This window comes from Scleropages formosus, chromosome 12 (assembly GCF_900964775.1).
Source record: "Scleropages formosus chromosome 12, fSclFor1.1, whole genome shotgun sequence".
NCBI lineage: Eukaryota > Metazoa > Chordata > Actinopteri > Osteoglossiformes > Osteoglossidae > Scleropages > Scleropages formosus.
The window spans coordinates 2,234,371-2,257,062 of NC_041817.1; the positions used below are offsets into that span (position 1 = coordinate 2,234,371).

Here is a 22,692-nt window from a genome sequence, read left to right on the forward strand (position 1 = left end):
CAATATTACTAGCCACCCTGCCAACTGTTAAAATACTAAGAAGCCCTTTATAGAGTTTTTATAAGTCCTGAAATCAGTATATTGCCATTCCTGCTAATTGATGAAGCCATTTCGTTGACTGATTTATCGTTTTTACTAGTTTCGGAAAGACCTTTCAAGTGTTTAGTAATGTATGTTCCCTTTCCACCATGGGTGTAATGATTGTCAAGAAAACTGCAAGAAAATCTGAAACTTGGCCACAGTTGAAAAGCATCTTGGAACATGAGGGATTTGATTATTAACATGATTTATGTGTCCTACTGTTAATGAAATGTTCATGGAGATGTACATCGCTTTGGAGCAAAACGTCTGCTTAATGAATAAATGTAAATAAATGTAAATAGTTGTTCCTTAACGTCATCTTTTTTTTTTTCCTGGAAAACCTCTGTATTGCCTGTTTCACACAGGAAACACAGGACTAAAATAAACTTTTGCTTTCATCTTCATCATCTTTTTTTTTTTTTACAGGTAAATATAACTGTTTGTGAAAGTGGAAAATGTAAGTTGGAAAAATGTACCAATCCATCAGCCCTGTGGAGGCCCATTAAAAGAGAGATGTTTCAGTCCCTGAGTCATCCGCTACTTATCATTTCAGTGGAAGGCAGTTGCTCTCAGCAGTAAATTTAACTCTGGGAATTATGGGGGAGAGGTTTTGTGGTTTATTACATTCATTTATGTGGAAGGCTGTAAAAGTTGGGGACCCTTCTAAGATGTATCAGAAACAGACTGGGGAGATTAGGGTCCTCTTTGAAAGTGGAGGAGTGCTGGATAAACAGATGCGTCGGCTATCTGTGGGAGATCAGAGCCAGAGGCTGCAGCTGGGAGTTGGGAGCCTCTCCTCGGGGCTGCAGATCACGCCGAACGCTGCTTACTGGCCGAGATTCTCCGTCCGTAACCCCTGCCCCATCTGTCACCCCCGGGGGTCGCAGACAAAGACCGATTGACTGACTAATGAGCTCCATTCAGCTTCGAAAGCAGCCCAACATCTGCGAGACCGTGGTGGTCTGGCATGGCCTGCTCTTCTAACGTGCTCTGTGCTGCCCCAACGTGTTTTCCTCTCTCGCTAATTGTTGCTCTCTCATTGGTAGTCGCGTCAAAATATCTGCTGTTTCCTTGCTTGCAGCACTTGCTAAATAAATTGTCTCTTTGTTCTTCTCATTATTGCATATTTCTCTTTTGAAAATTCTAATTTAGAATTCTTGCATGCCCCTTTAACTGAGCAGAGCAGGATTTCCTCAGAGAGGCCGTGAAAATCAAGAATCTGGCAACGTTCTGGTTTTGATTACGGGTTTTTTGCCCCATCTGCGGACTAATATAGGTTTAATGCAAAATTTTCATGTAGTTCCAACGTTTTACTATTTACAGATGACAAGGCAGTACAGTAGGAGAAAGTGATGGATGGAGCAGAGAAAGTATTTATGGTGCTCCGTAGGAGAATTTGACTGCCTGACTTATCTGCTGCGAACAGCTAATATTCTCTACTCTGCAAGGGACCATGTTTCTTACAGCTTGGAGGAAAGGACTACTGCACTTTTATCTTGCAAACCTCATAAGAAAAGTGCAGTAAAGTATAATGGAAAGGAAAAGGCCTTTGGCAGGAATGTATCAGTACATAAATGTATATATTTCCAGGTGCAGGATCTCATTATACCTTAAATGTTCTGTACACTCTTTTAAGTCATGTACTTGGAAACAGAGTTTTAAGTCCAAGTAGGTTCCCCAAAATGTCTCTTGTGACCTTTGAAGAATGCTTCATAAAATAGCAGACCGGCAGAGAAAAAGAGGAATAGACAATCTTTCTCTAAGCTTTTCTCTCAAAGATACTAAACAGTATAAATCAGTAGTATCTCAGTTCAGTTAGTCAGGCTCTCTTGTTTTCTATTATGATGCTTTTGGCATTGTGATGATGCACAGTGATCTTTGTGTGTTCCTTTTGGTAATCCTCAAAAGCAAAAATGAATGGTTTTGAATGCCTGTGAATGCCATTTTTTGTAAACTATATCAGAGCTGGCACAGCCAGTACACATTTGTTTGGTTCCCCCCTTAGCGATTATCAGGCCTGTTTCCTGGAGGCACAAATGTAGAATGAAAGAGAATGCTCCTGCCCTGCTTCCTTTGTCCTTGCCTACTATCACGATTGACAGCAAGCGCGATGGCCTAGGAGATGCTGAGGAACCTGATACCAGAGAAATTACACCTTTACCCTTCAGGAAGAATTCTAGTGCTGCAACACAGAATATAGAAAGAAGTGAGGAGGACTGAGTAACAGCAATAAAATGATGAAAAGAAAACCTTTTTGCCTTTCTGTTCTTCCATACGTACTGTAAGGTGTAGACTCGGGTCAAAAATGAAATTGGATGCCAAATGTTCTTGTGGTCATACTCCTGTGGAAGCAAGAGGACTGTGAGAATTCAAACGACTTTCTTTACATCATGGTGCTCAGTCTGTAAAAATAATTCTGATTTAGGTGCACAGAACCATTACTAACAACCATCCCTAACACTCAATTCAGAGGGAAAGTGTGTTTTTGCTATGAAAAATGTAAGTGGTGAACCTCAAGTGTACTGACATAGCAAAGGTTGCACTAACTATGCAGGACATTCAACAGGTAATGTGGTCGCCGAGGAAACGGAAGATTGAGACGAGGGCCCTTGCTGTCATCCCCTTGAAAAGTCTTTTGTTTAAATTTTAACAGCATGGTCACGACAAAAACTGAACCAACTTACCGAGAAATTATAAAAACTTACACATACAAATAATACAGCACAATGGCAAAAGGTTTCAAAGGTAAGCAGAAGTGGTATTGTAGCATTGTCTAAGAAGTTCCAAAAAGGTGACTACATTTCTTCTAAAATTCTTTGGAATTATAATCCAGGTCAGATGTCTATATTTCTACTGGAAGTAGATTAGTTGCTTGAGTGAACAACACGTTTGTGGAGGGAGCTTCTGGTGTGGACCATACCAATGAAATACATTTTCGTACTGGTACGTAAGAAAAAACAAAACTTGTACTCAACTTGTAGTAGAATAAGGAATAAAGGACTTGGGTGCTGGAAACGCCTTGTTCCGCGTAGCTGAAGCAGGCTGAAGAAGACTTCCCAAAAAATAAAACGTCTTTCGGTAAGATTGAAGTGTGCTCTCCCATCATTGCTCCAAAATCCTACATACTAATCTGTAGAAATGTTCAACATATTCATTTGTATCCATAAAATATTCAGCTGTTTGGAAGGACAAAAAACCATTTTTGACATGTGCCTGCTTAGCAAATGAATTTTCTTCCTTTTAATTTTCAGCGCATCCACCTTTACGTATCGACATTTATTCATTCAGCAGATGCTTTTCTCCAAAGCGGTGTACAGCAAAAACGTTTTTCCCCAGTGGACAGAGAGATATAGATGCAGACACGCAATTCTCGAAGTACAGTCAGTTTGTCTGACGTCACTGTTTGAACCAGCATACATTACATAGGTCGTGCAATATATATCTTACAGTGATGTTACCAATATTATTTTTCCATGAGCCACAGGGTTTGCTGTGAAACATGTCCTTTCATTCAGGAGACTGTGCTCGTATCATCAGAATGCAGAATGCCTGTGTCCAGGAATGTTAATCTGCTAATGAGATTAGCGATGAAAGCTGATTACTGAATCTGACCCCCACTCTGTCCTGTCTCTGTCCAGGATCCTTCAGGAACGACGGCATTAAAGCGTCTGATGTCCTGCCTGTGCTAAAAGAGAAAGTGGCCTTTGTGTCAGGTGAGTACTGCATACTGCATCTTTACAGATCACAGGGTGTTTCTTCTCCTGCAGTATCGGGGGTGTGTGTGTACCCTACAAAGACTCAGGAGCGGCGCTTAGAGATTAGAAAGATGTTGGACTCATAGCCAGTGGGCCCACGTGTCTCTGTGAACATTACAGTTGCATGCTAGGAGAGACAGGACAGTATTGTGCTGGTGAGGGACCTCCTCTTTATTGATTGCCTTTTAGGACCCTCACTGTTAGATGGGCATTGGAAAAGTATATCAATATCAATTGATAACACAGCATACTCACGTGGGTACACTTTTTTGTTCCCTTTTTTTGTTTCCTTTTGTGTTCTTTCCATGTCCTGGGCAAGTGTTGTGCATTACCATGGCAACAGAGGGTTGTTTGCTTTCAAAAAATATTCATGTGCACAGGTAATTAATTTAGATCAACCTGGTGATAAATTCTGGCAATTAACCGCATCTCTCGGCAATACCGGCTAATCAAAATGATTTATCACTAGGTTGCATTTATTTAATGCTTTTCATCTAAATATGGATTATGATGCTTCTGGGAGGTCCTTATTGGACAATGATGACAGTGATGAGAGAAAATAAAATCAGGTCATTAGCTCTGAATGTTTAAACAGTCCATGGCTTCACCCTAAGCCTCTTCATTTCTCAAGGGTAATTTTATTGTTTCCTTCTTTTTCTATACATAGCCACAATATTAGCATATAGACTAATGCCACGGTAGATCACGACTTTGTGAGAGGTGGCACAGGTATAAAGGGTTCATAGATGCTTAGCAGTTATGGCCTGAGTACGAGTTGTACTAGCGTTTATACAGCAAGCCATGCATTCAGATTGTTTTAAAACCATCATGTTCGTTTGGCCCAGTTTTCGGAATCAGCTTGAACTTCAACTTAGAAGATCTTGTCCCTAAAAATCTTTTAACTCCTTGAGTCGCAGCTGTAATCCCGGGTATAGAGTTGAAGTTTAGCTTTTCGTGACATCGCTGCCTATTTGTAGTAGTTAAGAGGGGGAGAAATACCAAAAATGAACACAAAAAAGACAACACAATGGATACTTTTCTTAGGTGCATCTTGTTATATGAAGTTTCACTGCTTTCCATAGTTGGGCTATAAATTTGTGGTGACCCACCAAGCTAATAAATACTGCTAGGACAGCAGGGTCATTTCAGTAGCAACACTTGCCCTATTTTGCTCACTTTTGCCCTTTTACATACTTGGACCTAGAGAAAGACTTGCCGTATCCCTCCTCTGCTTGGGACGGTCACCGGTGACTCACAAATGCTGTAGTGAAAACGATGCATGTCAAGTCACATTCTGTGTTATCCCTTTAATTTAATAAAAGTTTCAAGTTCTACTTGATCGATATTATAGTTTATCCCGAAAGTAACAGTATCTGTGTGAACACTCCCTTTAATTTCATGATTTACTGTAGTGTTTGAATAATAAATAAAACATGTTGAGCTTTAGCCCCTTGGCTACTGGCTCACGTTGTTAACAAAGCTCAAACAGAGAGTCTGCCAGAAAGCCAGACCCTGTCTCCACTTCTGGCAAGGAGAACTGAATGGAACTAGTAGACGAGTTTGGTGGGCCTTATTCATGGTAATCAAGGCAAAATACTCTCGAAGCAGAAAAGAGTCTGATTACACTTATTAACATGCCATTCACCATCTGACGGTCTTGGAACTGTAGTGAATACACCTCCTTCTTTCTGTTGAAGAAAGAGCAACTCCGAAATGTATCCCGGAGACTTTGTTCCAAGGAAACCGTGCGGTTTCCACGGCGACCTCGTGACGCTCGGCGCCGCGCCCAAAGCCTGGCCAGCGCACAAAGAACAGGAGACCTTGAGAAGCAAGGAGTGATGCTGGATGACACCAAGAGGGCAGGGAGAGTTCAGTGACAGTGTCAGGTGCTTGTGTGATGACCTTGGGAGCAAACCCAAAAAGCGTCAGTCGGGATCCATCACCAGCATCTCTCCCAGATTGCCCAGATTCCTTCTTTTGATATGCTCCAGATATGTGCACAATTGTCAGTCTTCTGGAAGAAAAACTTTCATAAGCTATACTGTAACAAGGCATCAGTGTGGGCGAGCTGCTTTGGCAGAATTCCAAGAGAACTGCCTTTTGGACCGATGTAACCAGTTGGTACCTGCTACACGGACATATGTTTATGTATTCAAAACACATACCTTACGAGCCAAAAAATGGAAACAAACAATAATTCAATCATAGCAGTAACAAGATAAAAAGCCAAGATGAAACGTTTTGTTAGACGAGTTCGTGTTTGTCTATAGGAACGTTGCACTAAAATTGCTCCACACTCCAACATGTGTTGTAGGAGGCCGGGATAAGAGGGGTGGCCCCATCCTGACCTTTCCTGCCAGAAGCAACCATGACAGAATAAAACAGGAAGACCTGCGGAGGCTGGTGACCTATTTGTCCACTGTGCCCAGGTAAATAACAACGTATTTGTATCACTGGTGTTATGTTGTTTTTCATGTGGAGCTGTGCTGTTCATGGCTAGCAGCGTGGAAATGTCCTTTTGTCATTTATTTTCAGAGATGCACTATTTTTCTCTGTCCACACTGCAAATATCACAGCAAACTGCATTTCTCCACCAAGTTATTCAAGAAAATGTGCAAGGTTCATTTGATCTGCAGGGGAAAAAATGAACTGTTCATATGATAGTACAGAATATTTGGAACGGAACTGGTGTTGCTTTTGTATTCACTGGTTTTTACACTAAAATCTACTGGCACACCTTTAGTCACTGTATCCCCATTTAAGGCAAGGAGAATGTATCACACTGACACTATACTATAAGTCAAAAGTTTTTGCATGCTTCCTGGCAACAATTTTTTGCATAATTTATGTTTTACATCCAAATAGATAGTCTAAGTTGTCTTTCACTTTCCTTATTCGCCAGATAGTTCTTACACAGCTTTGAGGTGTGTTTGAGGTGTGTTTTGGGCTAGTATCTTGTTGAAGAATGAAGAAGTACTCAAATAGTACTTACTGTGATGAAATGGCTTGCTTCTGAAGTGTATTGTGGTAGCCATGCTGGTTGAGATCACCATGAACATGGTGAAGATCACCTAACTGTGTCACCACCTTAGAAACCCCAGAGCATGATGCTGCCTCCACTCTGCTGGACAGTAGGATCCACACAGGCAGGACTTGTGCATTCATCTGTTCTGTTTCTTACAAATACTCAGTGATGGGACCACAATACTTCAATTTTTGACTCATCTTACTGTAAGAACTACTTCCATTCCTCAGAAGTCCAGTGTTTTTTGGCCTAGGCAAGTCTGATTTCAGACAGGTGTACTCAAACATGTCTATTCAAACTGCAGTTCTGAAGAAAAAAGAAAAATTTTGTTCTGTGGTTGCGGTGAACAGTAATCTAGATTTCGTTCCCAGTAAGTCTTCATGTCTGATTTGTGTCTTAGTTGTCTGCAGCGGCTGTTATCTCCACTTGCTTTGATGGGAAGAATGCTTGTAAAGATCCACATCTCCTGCGTTCTTCTGCATTCTGCTCAATTCAGAAAGCTCCACTGTGGAAATATGCAATACACTTATTGAACAGCAGCGCTGAGGGAAGCAGTCTAGCCTTTTAAAGGGAGCTGTTTCATGAGTGATCCTTCATCTGAGTGTGTCCTCTGTCTTAAAAGTACTTCATCGGTAATGTGAACTGTTTTTTCTGAATTCAAAATTTTCTTCCCATCTACCCAGATGGCTACTGTCTTCATAAAATCACAGGGAAGGCGTTTTTTTCACTGGGTTGCTGTATTGTCCAAATATATTTGTATAAGGTACAACAATGCAGATCTCTTAAAACTGTTAAGAGATCCGCTGCATAGCTGAATAAACAGAAGTTTGGTCCGAATTGGTGCCCAAAACCTGTTTTCCCTGGCAAGCAGGGAGAGTTTGCAGACTCTTTCAAACACTTGTCCAGCTTCTTCCACTTAGGAATAGTTAAACATGTCCTTCAAGCATCTGTAGAGGAGATTCTTGATGGTTTGTCAGCTATGGGAGGCAACAGGAGCAGTGCTGGGCTCACTGAAGCGCTGATTCGCCTTGGAACCTAACTCATGAAGTCAACTTGAAAGCCCCCTGTTTTCAAGGAGATACGTTTGCTGCTTAATGACAGCTTTAACAGCTTATCGTGTCAGAGACAGGGTTTAGACAATAGTGTGGTACCTCAGAGTATCGCCCTCGCTTCAGAGCAGTTATCAAGGAAAGCCAAACAAAGGCCTCCATTTGTCTGCAGAAGGTGAGGAACTCACACATCTTTGATGTTCTAAGTCAACATTATCCATAATTTATTACCTCCTTAACATATATTCATATGCAACCATGTCTTTTTGGTTGATTTTAGCTTGGTCTACTCATTTACAGTTATTAATTTAGCTGATGCTTTTCTCCAAGGTGACTTGCAGTGTTAAGCTAGCTACAATTATTTAACCATTTATACCGTTGGCTAACTTTTATTCTAGCAGTTCAGGGTAGATGCCTTGTTTAGGGATACTAAAACATGCAGTGAGATTCAAACTTGTGACCTCTGAGTGCAAAGCTAAAACAGTCCAACACACTCTTTTGTGTTCTGACAGCTTCGAAGAGTTTCTTTTCAAGTGACGTGAACAAGACTGTTTGCATCCTTGAACTGGGCATAATTTATGGAAACCGCATATAATGAGGAAAGCCAAAAAGCAGTGTACGTGAATGTTTTCCTCATCTAGATTTATTACCAAAGCAAGAAATTCATAAGTGAGACTTCAGATTGCTGTATCAGTGCAAGTGAACCTTATACATGAGGCTTTGGTCTGTCTCCAAAACACATTTTCCAGGTTTTTTTCCATGTGTCACAAAGGGTGCAGGTAGTTACGTGATTTGGCACCTCGCTCTCTTTTACCACATTACCGGAATGGGTACTGGTGAATATGCTTAGTATGAAACCTGAAATGCATCAAACTCCTGGCACAGACCCAGATAAAACTTCCTCATCCATAAAAAAACTCAGAAGTTTCCAAGTGCCAGCAGAAGTCCTGCACCCCCAGTGCTTTGCGATCTCGGTGTGGAATTGCTCCCTTATTATTGTTTGACTAGTGACCCGCTGATTACGGAAAATTGTAGGAAATGAACAGTCTAATGAGCCTTCCTTTGTTGTAGGAGTCCTTACATGCACGTAGATATGTCATATTCCTTTTCTTCCCTCCGTGGGGCTGTCGTCTCACATCAAAGTGAGACATGTGTTGCATTCATTCCGGAAGTATTACAGAGGGCTTTTCGGAGGGCGCGCAGTAGAGCACAGCAATTACGTTTTATTTTTATCTTCTAATCACGGACACAATTTTACCGAAAAGGACTAAGAATAGAATCCCTGTAGTACTGCAGTCTCTTAACCCTTGTAAAAGCAGCACTCTGTTTCGGGGATTTTTATTATCTCAGCAAGTCAATTTGTTGAAGTTTAACAGGCCCGTGTTTGGAAACATTACAGGCAGATTTTATTTAATATCACTGGTAGGGATTTAATATAGCCTATTTAATATCCCTGGTAAAGACCAACATCATTCATGGAAGGAAATCAGCAGCACCAAACCTTGCCGAGTTTGATTACTGTTTTATTTAGTCACAGTGTCTACACCGCTACACTGTGTAATAACTTTAATACCATTTCATTCAGGAAGTTCGGGGACCCGTTTTACACAATATGGCCAAGGGACATTAAACCCTGAATCATCCATCAAGCGCTTGTTCTTCTTGGCTGGTCAGCCTCACGATGTGCACGTGGTGTGCGGGAGGGCGGTAATCATCTCTCTCTCTTTCTCTCCCTCTCTGTCTGTCTCCCTCTCTTCCCATCTGTCTGTCTGTCTTTCTCACTCTATCCCTCTGTCCCTCCCCGTCCTTCACAGTGAGGATGTGTGCAAGCGCGGCTTCACCGTCATCATCGACATGCGCGGATCAAAGTGGGACCTGATCAAGCCCCTGCTGAAGACCCTCCAGGAGGCCTTCCCTGCCGAGATCTGCGTGGCGCTCATCATCAAGCCCGACAACTTCTGGCAGAAGCAGAAGACCAACTTCGGCAGCGCCAAGTTCACCTTTGAAGTGAGCTTTCCGCAAGCATGACGACAACAGCGTTTGCCAGTGGAAACCTTTGTTCATTTATTTATTTATCCACCATTTGGCACACGCTCTGATCCAGATCAACTGACAAATTATACAGCAAGCATAGGTGCAGTACACTGTATGATAACAAAGAACATAACAATGTTTTTTGAATATTTATGATGCCATATGCTACTCAGCTTCTTTATATTTACGCATTGTACGTTTTTGTATCCTTTATGTGCTTTTGCAAGATCGTTAATGGGAAACTAGTTTTACAGACCTCATTTAATTAGCATTCTTTAATTACTTTCTTAAAGGGAGATGACAGAAATACTGCATAACAGTTGAAGCTGAAAAATATCTCAGCTGCTCATTCAGCCAGATGGTTATTCTTTCAAATCAATGTTTTACACGGGCCTAATTGTAGAGGAACATTTTCTGCTTTTGCAAAAAGGGACATTTTTAGCAGACTGGAGAAAGCTTTTATTAATAAACAGTGGTAGGTACTCATGGAAATCATGTTTGTTACTGAAGCCATTTAAAAAGCCAAATGTGTGTTTGTCCCTGATATTAAGTTCTTTTACTAAATTGCATGTTTATATAATATCTTTTTTGTGGGAACTAGTGTGAATTCTGATCAGTAAGTTGAAATCCTCTTTGCAATAAATTTTCTTTGTGTGTGAAGTGTATTCCCTGGTCGTTTAACCTCATCTTTTTTTAATGTACCAGTGGACCTGTAACTGAAATAGTAGAGTGGTCAAAACAGTGGTGTAATAAAGCAGAAAGAGCCATAGCATGGAATAGCATTAAACCCTGTGGTCTCCTAATGGTTTTGGGGATGCTTTCAGTTATGGCAGTGCATCTAAAAGTAAGCTAAGTCCAGATCCCGTTAACACTTTCCCTAGTGGATTTAGATGTGTTTGGGTGAAATATCGTAAACATCTTCTCTAGAAGCAGTCTAGGTAAGGTAGTCTAAATGAACAAAGAAGATGGCTTCAGTCTCTGTGGTCTTCTCCCATTCTGACAGACCAGCATGGTGTCGGTAGAGGGTCTTACGAAACTGGTGGACCCTTCCCAGCTGACGGAGGACTTTGAGGGCTCACTGGAGTATGATCACGAGGAGTGGATGGCACTCCGAGTGTCTCTGGAGGAGTTCATCGGCAGCGCTGCGCACCTCCTCTCTCGTCTCGAAGAATTGCAGGAGACGCTGGCCAAGAAGGAGTTTCCTGTGGATGTGGAGGGTTCACGACGCCTCATCGAGGAGCACGCACAGCTGAAGAGGCGAGTGGTCAAGGCGCCCGTAGAAGAGCTGGACCGTGAAGGCCAGAGACTGCTGCAATGCATCCGTGGCAGCGGTGATGGTAGTGGCTTCTCTGGCCGGAGCTGTGTGTCGGGAGGTGCCGACTTTCAGAGCGTAGTGCCCAAAGTGACCAGCCTCCTGGACAAGCTGCACTCAACCCGTCAGCACCTGCACCAAATGTGGCATGTGCGCAAACTCAAGCTGGACCAGTGCTTTCAGCTCCGACTTTATGAGCAGGACGCTGAGAAGGTGAGCGGTTTGCTGTGGTTTGGGGTTCACAGTGGTGGTCAAGGGTGATCTCGGTCAGTCAGGATCAATTTAGGATTGTTGGGGCGTTTGGGACTATGTGACTATCAGAAGCAACTTCCGGCCGTGCGGCGTGATCTGTTTCATTGCGGGGGGCACTCTGGTGCAAAGTGGATTAGAAAGACCTTGTCACAACACTGCAAAGATTTGGAAACCTAACTAACAAGTACAGTGACTTTTTTCCATAAAAGTTTGATCTCTTTGAGCACCGCAGGGTCTGCTGGTTTTCAGACGTTCTCAGCTTTTATTTGCGTTCCTAAAGACAATACCTAGAGAGTAGATCATCTCGCATGAATGTTGCATGTTGTTCAGACCTTAACCCGTGTAATTCTGCAGGGCAGGAACTCAGAAGCACATGAACAGCCTACCTTTGATTAAAAGGACAACTCGTAGCCTACGAGCTGCAATTCATAGCCTGAGAAGGCATAGGCAGAGCAGTTTCTTGAAATTCAGGGAAAAAAGCAAAGAGAAACAAAGCCGAGGGTGTACACCGACGTTCTTGGTGTTCACTTTGTACTTAAAAACTGTGTGTGGGTGTGTATACTCCACCCACCCCCTTCAACTGTCAGTGATATCAAGGTACATTTGTAGTTGAAACAGCTGAGAGTTCAGAATGATGGTGTGAAATAACAGCGAGGGCAGCAGTATGGAATAACAGTACAGTCTTCTGTCTCCTGGTGGTTGTGGGAGTGAATCCAGAAAAACGCAATGTGTCCAACAGTAATCTGATTTACACTAGTGGAAACCCCACAGTTCTAGCATTACAGGCCACCCTGAAAAAAATCACGGAGGCATTAAGAAGTGCGGCATTGCTAAGAGACTTCCAAGCGTAATACGCATTTCAGGACATACTTTTCTTCATGCTGTCTAGATGTAATGTACAGGTTCCTGAGAGGCTCAATAGGAGGCACCCTGGGAGCAGGTCAGCACACAGTAAAATCAGCAAGGTCAGTGCTGAATCAGCTCTGGAGGAAGTTTACTTTGGACATACAGGGACCATACTCACTGAGTTGTTTTACTGTGCAGCTGTTAACTGAGACACGCAAGCCAAATTTAACTGTCCCTCCCCCTACAGGTGTGGTAGAGCGGCAGGTGCTGTGGCTCAGGGCTGTGCAGATGCGATGTAGCGTACCTTTTCCTGGCATTTTCTAAGCTGTCGGGATACCATAATGAGGGGAGGCATACGGCATGCAAGCTAAGGCAGAGTTGTGAATCAGCTGGACGGGCAACAATATGGCATTAATAAAGCAGTATAAAAGCATGGGTTTAAAGTGTTGACCTAATTACATCTTGAACCCAAAAAGGTGAACAAAAAGCTCTGTCAGGGATAAGGTACCTTGCCATGTGTTAAATCAAGAACCTGGATCTTTACCGTTGACTGCAGTTACATGTGGGATAGTTTCAGGAAAAATGTGTATTTCTTATTCACATTCGTATTTTTATCTATCTACATTGTATTTTGGTTACATTGGAAGACCAAATTATATTATTCTAATGTAGAAGACAGGGGATGCGGTGGCGCAGTGGGCTTCGCCGGGTCCTGCTGGCTGGTGGGTCTGGGGTTCGAGTCCTGCTTCGGATGCCTTGCAACAGACTGGCCCCTGTGTTGCCAGGTTAAGCTCCGGTTCTTTGCAACCCTGCTCGGGACAAGTGGTTGTAGACTGTGTGTGTGTGTGTGTATAATGTAGAAGAAAACACTCTGGTGCTTATTAGACTGCGCTCATAATTATTTACTGGTGAAAACATGCATCTACAGCTAATGGTGACACTTTTCAAAATATGCTTTGCACCCTTTTTTAGTTAATCTACTGTTATATTTTAATAATATTGATGAAATGTAATTTGAAAGGTCGTAAGTTTTTCAGCCAGTCGATGTGTACATCAGCAGCATACTGTATACCTCTGTTAACTAGCTTGTTCCTATATACTCACTTTCAGCTCTTACTGCTGCACGGGAAGTAGTTACTCCGATAGTATGTCACCTCACCTAGTATTTCAAGTGTAATGCGACCACTAATTAAAATATATTCTCTCAAAATGTGAGTCTTGAGGGAGGTGTAAACAATCTGTGGTCTGGGTAGGGCTCCACACCCAGTCTTTTTTCACCCCAGTACTCTGCATCACGCAGAGATTACCATGACTGAATGAGATCTGAATTTCACTTCTGTTTGTGTATCTTTATCTTCTCGCCACCACAGGGATGATGTTTGCGTGCATTGCTTGTGGACAAGATACAGTATGCTGGCGTTTTTAAGGTTGAAAAGTACATACATACCAGTTAGGCACCCTTCACCTTCCCCTTTCTTGCTTAAACTGATCCCTTGTGATGAACTTGATTGCTCCATTCTTGACAAAGTCTGGAAGAGAAAGCTAAAGCTCCTGGAGTGCTTTAGAGACTGTAATCTGTGATTCAGATAATGTTGTGTATACATTCAATGAGAGAATTTTAAGTAGAACTCAAATAGTAACAAGGGTTTTGAAACATCAGGAAAGTATCTGATAAATATTTCTATCTCTTTGGGCAAATATTTAGTTGAGATGCATCTAAATGATAACTATAAGGACAGGCATATAAAGCTTTCAAATTTATATGGATTATGCAGTATATATGTATGGGAATTAAACACACATTTGCAGCTAATGTTAATAATTTTTGTTTGTTTGAATTACTCTGTATTTAAAAATATGTTACTACATGAAAAAGGAATTCGGCTGCATTTAATGTACTATTCTAAGAAATGTTTATAGTCTTTAAGTTCACTGAAATGTGTTTGAGGGGAAATTAATATTCACCCACTATTGCTGTTTTGCATAATGCTAGCTGAACTGCCTTTTATCTAAATAAACCCTTTTAATTTGTATTCTGTCCAGATGTTTAAGAATATACTTTCTGTGTCTTAGCTAGAGGCAGTCTTTTCATAGCCCTCGAAAGTTTCCGAGTGAGCCAAAAATGAAGGAAGAGCAGAAACACGTAGAGTACCAGTGAAACATTTCAGTACACTTGCTGGAAACAACTATTTTTTCATATTCAGCATTGGTTAACAATTTCAACAGGAATTCACCCAGCTTGTCCTCCCAGCTCTTTTATAATTCCCAGAGGTGTACAACACTTTTAGGTTGTTTTTTTTATATTTCATATGGTTCCTGTAATACAAATATTTGCCCATGTTGCATAGATGGACATGACATCACAGTTTTTACTGATAATTGTAGCAGCTTCTTTCTTGTACAGCAGTTTTAAAGCAACATTCAATTTTAGATTAATGAAGCTATGTAATAAGCTGCAGAGCAGTTTCTGGAAATGTGATAAGAAGAAAGCATATGTGGATAAAAACAAGTTGTTAATTTTCATGAAAACCTGTGGTAGTGTATGGTGGGGCACTATACTGTGTGGAAACCAGTGGCAAACTGATGACATCGCTGCATAATAGCAAAAGAAATGATTGATGAAGAACACAATACCAACTAGGCAGATACTCGGAAAGGGGGCCCTTGTTATATGAATCTCTCCTCACCACAGTGTCTGCATTTGTCTTTCTGGTGCATCCTATTATGATAGACCAGTTGGACAATGAACAGTGCCTGCTTTATACATAGAGGACCTCATTTAGGTAAATGCAGTTACTTGCCTAATTATAGTGATCCCCCCGTGGTCCCTTGATTAGGACAGGCCCGGATAGTGATTTATTTCCCTGGCGTGAGTGCCAGTTGAGGAGGGATGTGCCGCTAGTGTCTGCTCCAGTAGGAGAGCCAATCTCACACTCATTATCATCGACTCTGTTCATTGTGTCATACACAGTGTTAAATAGGCCATGAACCATTAAAGAAGCTAAGGCAGACAGGGTGCAGTAAATCTGGGAAATTCTGGGTTTAAAGGGTTTTTTCCTGGAACGCTATTTGTTTATAATGAGCACTTTGCTGAAAATTCTTGCATTAGTGATTGTGTACCTGTGCTGCAGAGTGGAACTCTGTAAAAAATACGGTCATTTTGTAACGACAAAAAACAGGACATATAAGGGTATGCAGGGTGATCTATACCAACAGGAAGTGAAACACAAAAAATCCATGCCTTGGTCTCTTTATACCAAAAAGGAGCAGTATGTATACTTTACCTTGGCAAGGAGACTTTGATAATGATCTTGTATTGGTATTTTGTGTGGGATAAGTACTTTCTTGTTATTTAATCTTCTAAAATACAAGGGACAACTGAAGTTCTTCTCTCATGCCCTGGTGGCGCAAGCAAACCAACCGAAAGCTTTAATGTTTTATCTTAGTACTCAGTGTGACTCCCTTTGGCAATTTTACGATGCCTTCATGCAGAGCAGAGCAAAAGAAAGTATGAAATTATGCTTCTTGACTTTCTTTCCCAGCAGGAACCTTCTTTCACTAGACCTGTCTTTGGTGTGTGTGAGAGTGTGTGTTTATGGCAGTCATGTCATGAAAATATCTCATTCTGTTGCACAACATAGTTACTCATGTAACTTCTGGTGTTAACATGCTGATGTCTAGAAAATGCCAGGAATTAAGAGTTCCATGTTCTATTTTGTACACTGAAGCGGTTTCTGTATTTGCAGCGGTAGCATTAATATACTATTAAGCAATAACCAGATCTCCATGTGACTAATAAATGTACTGTAATGATTTTTCAGCGATAGATTTTTTCCTCTTGAATCTTTCGGTTGTTTATAATTAATCTGTTGTCAAAGGTTAGTTTAGTTTTAACAATAAATGGTATTCTAATAATAAGATTTCTGCTGGTGAACAAAAAATCTGTAGGGGAGAGTTGGCAGCATAGTGGTTAGCGCTGTTGCCCTTGGATCAAAAGCTTGCAGGTTCCATCCCCACCTCCAGCTATAGTACCCTTGAGCAAGGTACTTATCCAAAATTACCTAGCTCTATGAATGGGTGAACAGTTGTAATGTTAACATTATAAGCTGCTTTGGAAAAAAGCATCAACTAACTGAATCAATATAAATATCACAGAATATTTGGATAGAAATCAGATTAAATCCACAAAAGAAGAAAAAGGTGAGTTAGTGTGATGAGTTCTTTTAAATATCAAGATGTTATCGTTATGTTATTACCCTTGTTTATTGTAAACATGGTCAAATAAGATTAAAGGTAAAAAAGCTCACTTTGTAGCTGTGTATAGAAAGAAACAAGGCTGGAAACTGATTTACTGTGCTCACACTCTAGATGTTCGACTGGATCAGCCACAACAAGGAGCTATTCCTGCAGAGCCACACAGAGATCGGGGTCAGCTACCAGCATGCCGTGGACCTCCAAACTCAACACAACCACTTCGCTATGAACTCCATGGTACGTTTGAATTGTGTGCCAGTTGCTGCACATTAAACTGACGATTGACTTGAGAGCATGTTGTCAGGCATTTCCCAGGAGAGCAGGATATCAAGGTTGATGTGACTGTTTTCTCATCCTTAACTTTCTATAGACCTCAGAAGTGCAGTAATACACTTTGTTATGCAGATGTTATTTGTGTGATGGATGATTTTGCCTGTGATGACCACTGCTTCCCCAGAGCACACGAATTCTGCTGATGTTGTTCTTAATATTTATTCAAAATAGTGCATTTTGGATCTGATGTAAGTACTCTGACTGAGTTGAGCGTTCTCCTCAATGTGAAATCACAGCTGAATGCAGTGGGGAAAAAAAAAAAGAAAACTCCTGAAGTTGCAGAACTGAGATTCAGCTTAGATTTTAAATGTGAAGAGCAGCATCATGCATGAGATTTGTTTGAAGAGGAGTCCCTCTGGCCTGTTTGCTCTTTTTGAACTGAAGTATTGTTTAGTAATGGCCTGAGTAGTGTTACATAGTGTTGCTTTGTATGAGCTCAGTAGCGTTATGTTATTTTGATCACTGTTTAGTAGGATTTGTGTTGGGTTGAGTGGTTTTGAGTAGCAGCTGAGTAGTGCTGAGTAGGGGCTGAATGAGTTTTTTCCACTGATGTGTATTTTATGGATCTAAACCTAAGCTGTGTTATTTGCCCGAGTGAGCGGGCTTTGCCCACTGACCCATTACTTAGGTGAAATCAAAAGAAAGAAAGAGAGAGAGAGAGAGAGAGAGAGAGAGAGAGAGAGAGAGAGAGAGAGAGAGAGAGAGAGAGAGAGAGAGAGAGAGAGAGAGAGAGAGAGAGAGAGAGAGAGAGAGAGAGAGAGAGAGAGAGAGAAGCACATTAAAATGTTTTGTTGTGTTTCATTTAAAAAAATCTCTGCTCTGGTGACAAAAGAGCTACTCTGAATTCTCATTAGAATTGTCCGAATTTGTTCAGCGCTGAGGCTATTTAATGATGCTATTGTAATGAATTCAAAAAAGGTTGATGCACACCACAAAATTAACATATAAATATTACCAACCTGTTAGGTTAGATTCTAGGGAATTCGGTAAATAAACGTTATCGGGTAACATTAATGATCATACAGATGATCATATCAGAAGCGGAATTTGAAAATTGTCCCTTATGGTGTATTTGTGTGTTTGGGTGTATCTGCCGTTTTTGGCATGGGGAGGTATGCCAAAGGCTCATGAAATCTATCTAGTTCTCATGTCCCACATATGTTGCAGCATAGAGCATGTCTATGTATTTGTTTGCGTGTGGGTCTGTTTATGTGTGTGTAGCACTATATGAGAAATTCAGTCATGACAGCCATGAATGAAGAGCCATGAGTTCTCCTAAACTGTAGCTCCATCTCATGGGCTACATCCACGGCCACGCAGGGAGATTTGAATGAGCGTGCGCACAGACACGCGTGTCTGAAGCTCGTGAATTCTCATGAGTTCAGGCTGGGCTCTCATGAACTACCCTATTCTGTCACTGCCACGCTGTGTGTACTGTTGCGTGACTGGTGGTCTGTGGAGGAGTAACAAAGATTGTAGAGTGATGATGGGAACCTTGGAGTACTGAACAAGGTTCTAGCTATGTAATATCTGACATCCCCATGTAGCAACATGAACGAATATTCTCATTTCAGCTAATTTATCCTTATTTAAATGGTCTTTTTGACGGTTGATCGTTTGCTTTTTGAACCTCTAATTCTTGGCTGTGTTTCAGGAATTTGATTCCTAGTTTAAATAAAGCTTTTTTCAAATGCCATTTATTAAATGTATTTCTTCATTTTATTAGCTACTTTCTCCTTCCCAATTCCTTTCACGTAGAATGCTTATGTGAACATCAACCGCATTCTGTCAGTGGCATCACGGCTGTCGGAGGCTGGCCACTATGCTTCGCAGCAGATCAAGCAGATCTCAGCCCAGCTGGATCAGGAGTGGAAGAGTTTTGCAGCAGCACTGGATGAGCGCAGCACCATCCTTGCCATGTCTGCTGTTTTCCACCAGAAGTCTGAGCAGGTGGGTCTGGAGATCATGTTTCTGACACCAGTGTTTTGCTAATATGCGTCTCAAATTGGGCCAAACTGAAAAAGAAGTGGTGCAGTGGTCCATCACCTCCTGTTGGTTTGAATCTGACAGTGACTCTGTTTGTGCTGCAAGTTTCACCAGTAAGGTGTCAGGCACCTGTACGGGCATGAAACACATTTTAAAGCTTTTAAAGGTAGATGTATATTGTGGCACCCGGAGCTCTGGGTTTGGATGGGGCGAAGAAGGATGCACAGGGAGCGTTGATTTTGAACGTTTATTTGAACACCGGCACGCAGGGAAATAATGCTCTCGGTCCGAGGACCCCGTTTCCCCCAGAACCTGCGCCTCAAGCCAGCTTTCCCAGCCTGCTCAGCACCCCCAGCCTTTCTCCCCCACACACTGCCAAACACAGCCACTGCATTATATTCCCCGAAATTATCCCCAGTGGTTGAAGACCTTATTTACAATTTACCCTGAATCCAACTATTTACAATAGACCCGTCTCCCGCCCAAACTCCCGGTAACGCATCTTGTTACAACATTTTAAATGAAGTGTACAGGTTGCAGAGTGATGGTGGTTCTGTGATATTATGGTGTAACTCTGTGATGCTCTTGTTGAAGCACACTATTTTTCTGGGTGATTTTACACTGTGTTTATAAATCTGTTTTCTCTAAATGGGTAACAGAGATCTTAAATATATTCCCAGTGTTTTTCTATCCCTTGCCCAGTTGTTGGCTGATAGAAAGCAGATAAAACACATCACCCCATGAAAATGCTCCCTGCTCTCTGCCCCTGAATCCTCACTTTCCTTCACTTGCTTGTAAGAAATAATAAGAGGACTCTCCTGGATTCAAACTGTGCATTGGCTCAGCTTGCCGTGTGCTTTGACCTTACCCCCCCCAGTTTCTCTCCGGGGTGGAGGCCTGGTGCAAGATGTGCAGCGAGGGGGGGCTCCCGTCAGAGATGCAGGACCTTGAAATGGCCATCCACCGCCACCAGTCCCTGTACGAGCAGGTGACACAGGCCTACGCCGAGGTAAGGTTCTGATCACATCCTCAGCGCTGTCTGATTCTTACGTCTTTGGCTGGACTTCCTTCCTCATACCAACAGTGGGAACTTCTCACCAGCTACTTGGCAAATCTGTATCAGTGTTTGAGTTCGCAGGTTAATATGTGAAACCAGCCAGGTAGCCAGAAAGTGTTAACAAATGCCTCGCAAAACCACAGATCCCTGATTTTTCAAAAATTCTCTTTCCGGCATCTCAGCTCCAGTGAACTGGTTGCGTTTTAATCAGTCTTCCTTCCTTTTCGTTTGAAGTATGGTCACATAATAACGGAGGGATAAACAAATAGTTCATGCATGTTTTTAATAATACATCAGAGAGAGATAAACAATCATCTTGAGTCAAGCAAAATTCGATGTCCCATTATTGGCCTTAAGAAGTCTCCAGAAAAGAAAAAAAATGAAGCAAAACAGTAAATGGGTAGAAACAAGAAATGAGAAGAAAATTGTGTAGCCTCGAAATAATCTGACTGGCTGTTAAATTTTCATTATCCACCAGCTACCAGTTAGTAGACAAAAAACTTAATTTCCCATCATGGTAACAATCAACTGTGTAAAATAGGGCTGTAAAGTGTGCTGGGAGCCAGTGACTTTTTATAATCTTGCTTTCTTGGCTTCCTGTAAGACAGGGGATTCGCGTTCGGCGTGAAGTACAGTGTGTTTGCAAGATGCTCATCCAAGTTGCTTGTGATCTAACTGTCTCTCTTAATTAGACAATTAGCACATCATATCATATCATTCGTTCTCAGCTGCTTGCTCAAGGCCGGGTGGTGGTGGTCTCTCCCAGAAACATTGGGTGCAGCATAATAGGAACCAACCAAAAACTACAACTGCTTGACCCAAGCGGGGTCGCAGCCTTACCTGGCAACACAGCACAAAGCCAAGGAGGAGGGGACACACCCAGGAGTGGATGCCAGTCCGTCGCGGGGCACCCCAAGCAGGGCTCGAACCACAGACCCGCCACACAGTGGGCACTGTCTGAACCCACCGCGCCACCACGCCCCTGCAGCGTAATGCATTTTTCTGAATAAATTTTTAATGGAAAAGTCCATTGCTAGTCTTTCAATCCCATGCATACTAACTGTCATTCTTCAGTTCAGTGGTATAAAACATGGTGTGTATGGTTATGCATACATGATTTAGCACTAATTAAATCATTTATGGCAAAGAAAGAGGCTGGAATGACACCAGCGCACACAGCCCAGAATGCATTTCCGGCCCCCTGCTGCTTTGTTTATCTCTAACAAGTATCTGCTCACAATGAATGTATTTAGTGATAACAATGACTGTTTTAAAAGTGACTGGTAAATTAATCGTGATGCTTGTTGCCTTATGATCTGGAAATCCAAGCCCTCACACTTCAGTTGAAAGCAGTGTGTGATAAATTCAGCAGTGAATCATTGTAGGCAAAAACTGTTGTACTCGAGCTGCCACTTGACCCAGTGCCTACAGCAGAAAGCTAATTTTTTATTTTTTTTTGTGAACACCAATGAGTTTTTTGTCCTGTACATAAAAATAAAGAATTGATAAAGAATAAAGCTCTTTTTAATTTTAAGTCAGAGTTCTGAAAGCACAGTGGAGGTTATGTATTTTTTCACAGGGCTGTTTTTTGGCCTCCAGCCTCAAGATGCCTCTTCCCTCAATCTAATTAGCCACTGATTAAATAATAATAAACAGTTATTCTGTTGTTTTCGTTTTCATGACACAGATTAAAACTAATTACAGATATTGATTGCAATCACTACTAATGCAGACAAGCAAGGGGATGCTTCATTTTTTTTGTTTTATGTTGGGCTGGACACATGAAATGGTATCTTGTATTGTTGGGAAAAAAAAAATAAAAACTTAGAAAAGGGAGTGAAATTCAACTGGAAAAATACTTATGTATGGAAATGGCAGACATATTTTGGAGGCATTTATGAAACCCATATAAAGTAAGCTCCTTTGCGAGTTTTTCCTCTGTTCTCATCAGCCTCAACATTTTTAGCCTTTTTTTTATAACGTGAAAGCATACTTGTTTAGTTTAGGACAAACAAACTGGCTGGTGGTACAACGTGAAGCCTTATTCTTTAACCAGCCCAGAATCATTTGGCTAACTCTTGAGAACCCAGCAAGAGGTGGTCTGGCAGAAGTCCCCTTCGTCACGGTATGGTCAAACCTAGGTCTACAAAGCAGATCATCAAAACAACACGGGTCAAAATTAACTGATTATATTTTGATGATGTTTTCACTTCTTGTTTTATTTTTGCACCTTTTTGAACTTCCTTCTTCTGCAGAACTATGCCCTCCTTACTTTCATATTTTCTATTTTTATCTTGAAAAAACATGGCTTGTGTCACTCTGTGGCTAAAGCAACAAGCATTAGAAATGTTTATTCTTGTACTGAAGAAAAAAAAAAAAAACATTTGAAGAGTCATAGCATTATGTGATTAAATTTGTAAATATGACTGTGGGCTGAACCGAGTGGTTTGCTAAAGAATGTTGATGAGTAACTGAAGAAGCTCTTGCTCTATGCTTTTGCTCTCAATATCAGCTTCAAGTGCAAGATAATCCTTTGTTGAGCTGTCCTTTGCAATCAGCATATACTAAAAGATGAAGTGTTACACTTCAAACTTTTCAGCTCTGGGTTTTTTTTACGTGATATATGTGGCCAGAATTTATAGTTAAAGGTAGTAGGTGGTGGAAAACAGATACATAATCCAAAGGTGCCGATTTAAGTCACTCTCCTG

The 22,692-nt window shown here is 41.5% G+C and overlaps 1 protein-coding gene across 4 annotated transcripts in view; it reads left to right on the forward strand.

Moving 5' to 3' along the window:
- LOC108927929 (kalirin-like) overlaps window positions 1-22,692 on the forward strand; it is a 156,612-nt gene that overhangs the window by 49,136 nt on the left and 84,784 nt on the right. For all 4 annotated transcript variants that reach the window (XM_029257014.1, XM_029257012.1, XM_018741574.2 and 1 more), the window contains exons 2-8: window positions 3,720-3,794; window positions 6,151-6,265; window positions 9,725-9,917; window positions 10,948-11,469; window positions 16,723-16,845; window positions 18,700-18,891; window positions 19,805-19,936. In XM_029257014.1, coding sequence (XP_029112847.1) covers window positions 3,720-3,794; window positions 6,151-6,265; window positions 9,725-9,917; window positions 10,948-11,469; window positions 16,723-16,845; window positions 18,700-18,891; window positions 19,805-19,936 — 1,352 coding nt within the window. The remainder of the gene's footprint in view (window positions 1-3,719; window positions 3,795-6,150; window positions 6,266-9,724; window positions 9,918-10,947; window positions 11,470-16,722; window positions 16,846-18,699; window positions 18,892-19,804; window positions 19,937-22,692) is intronic.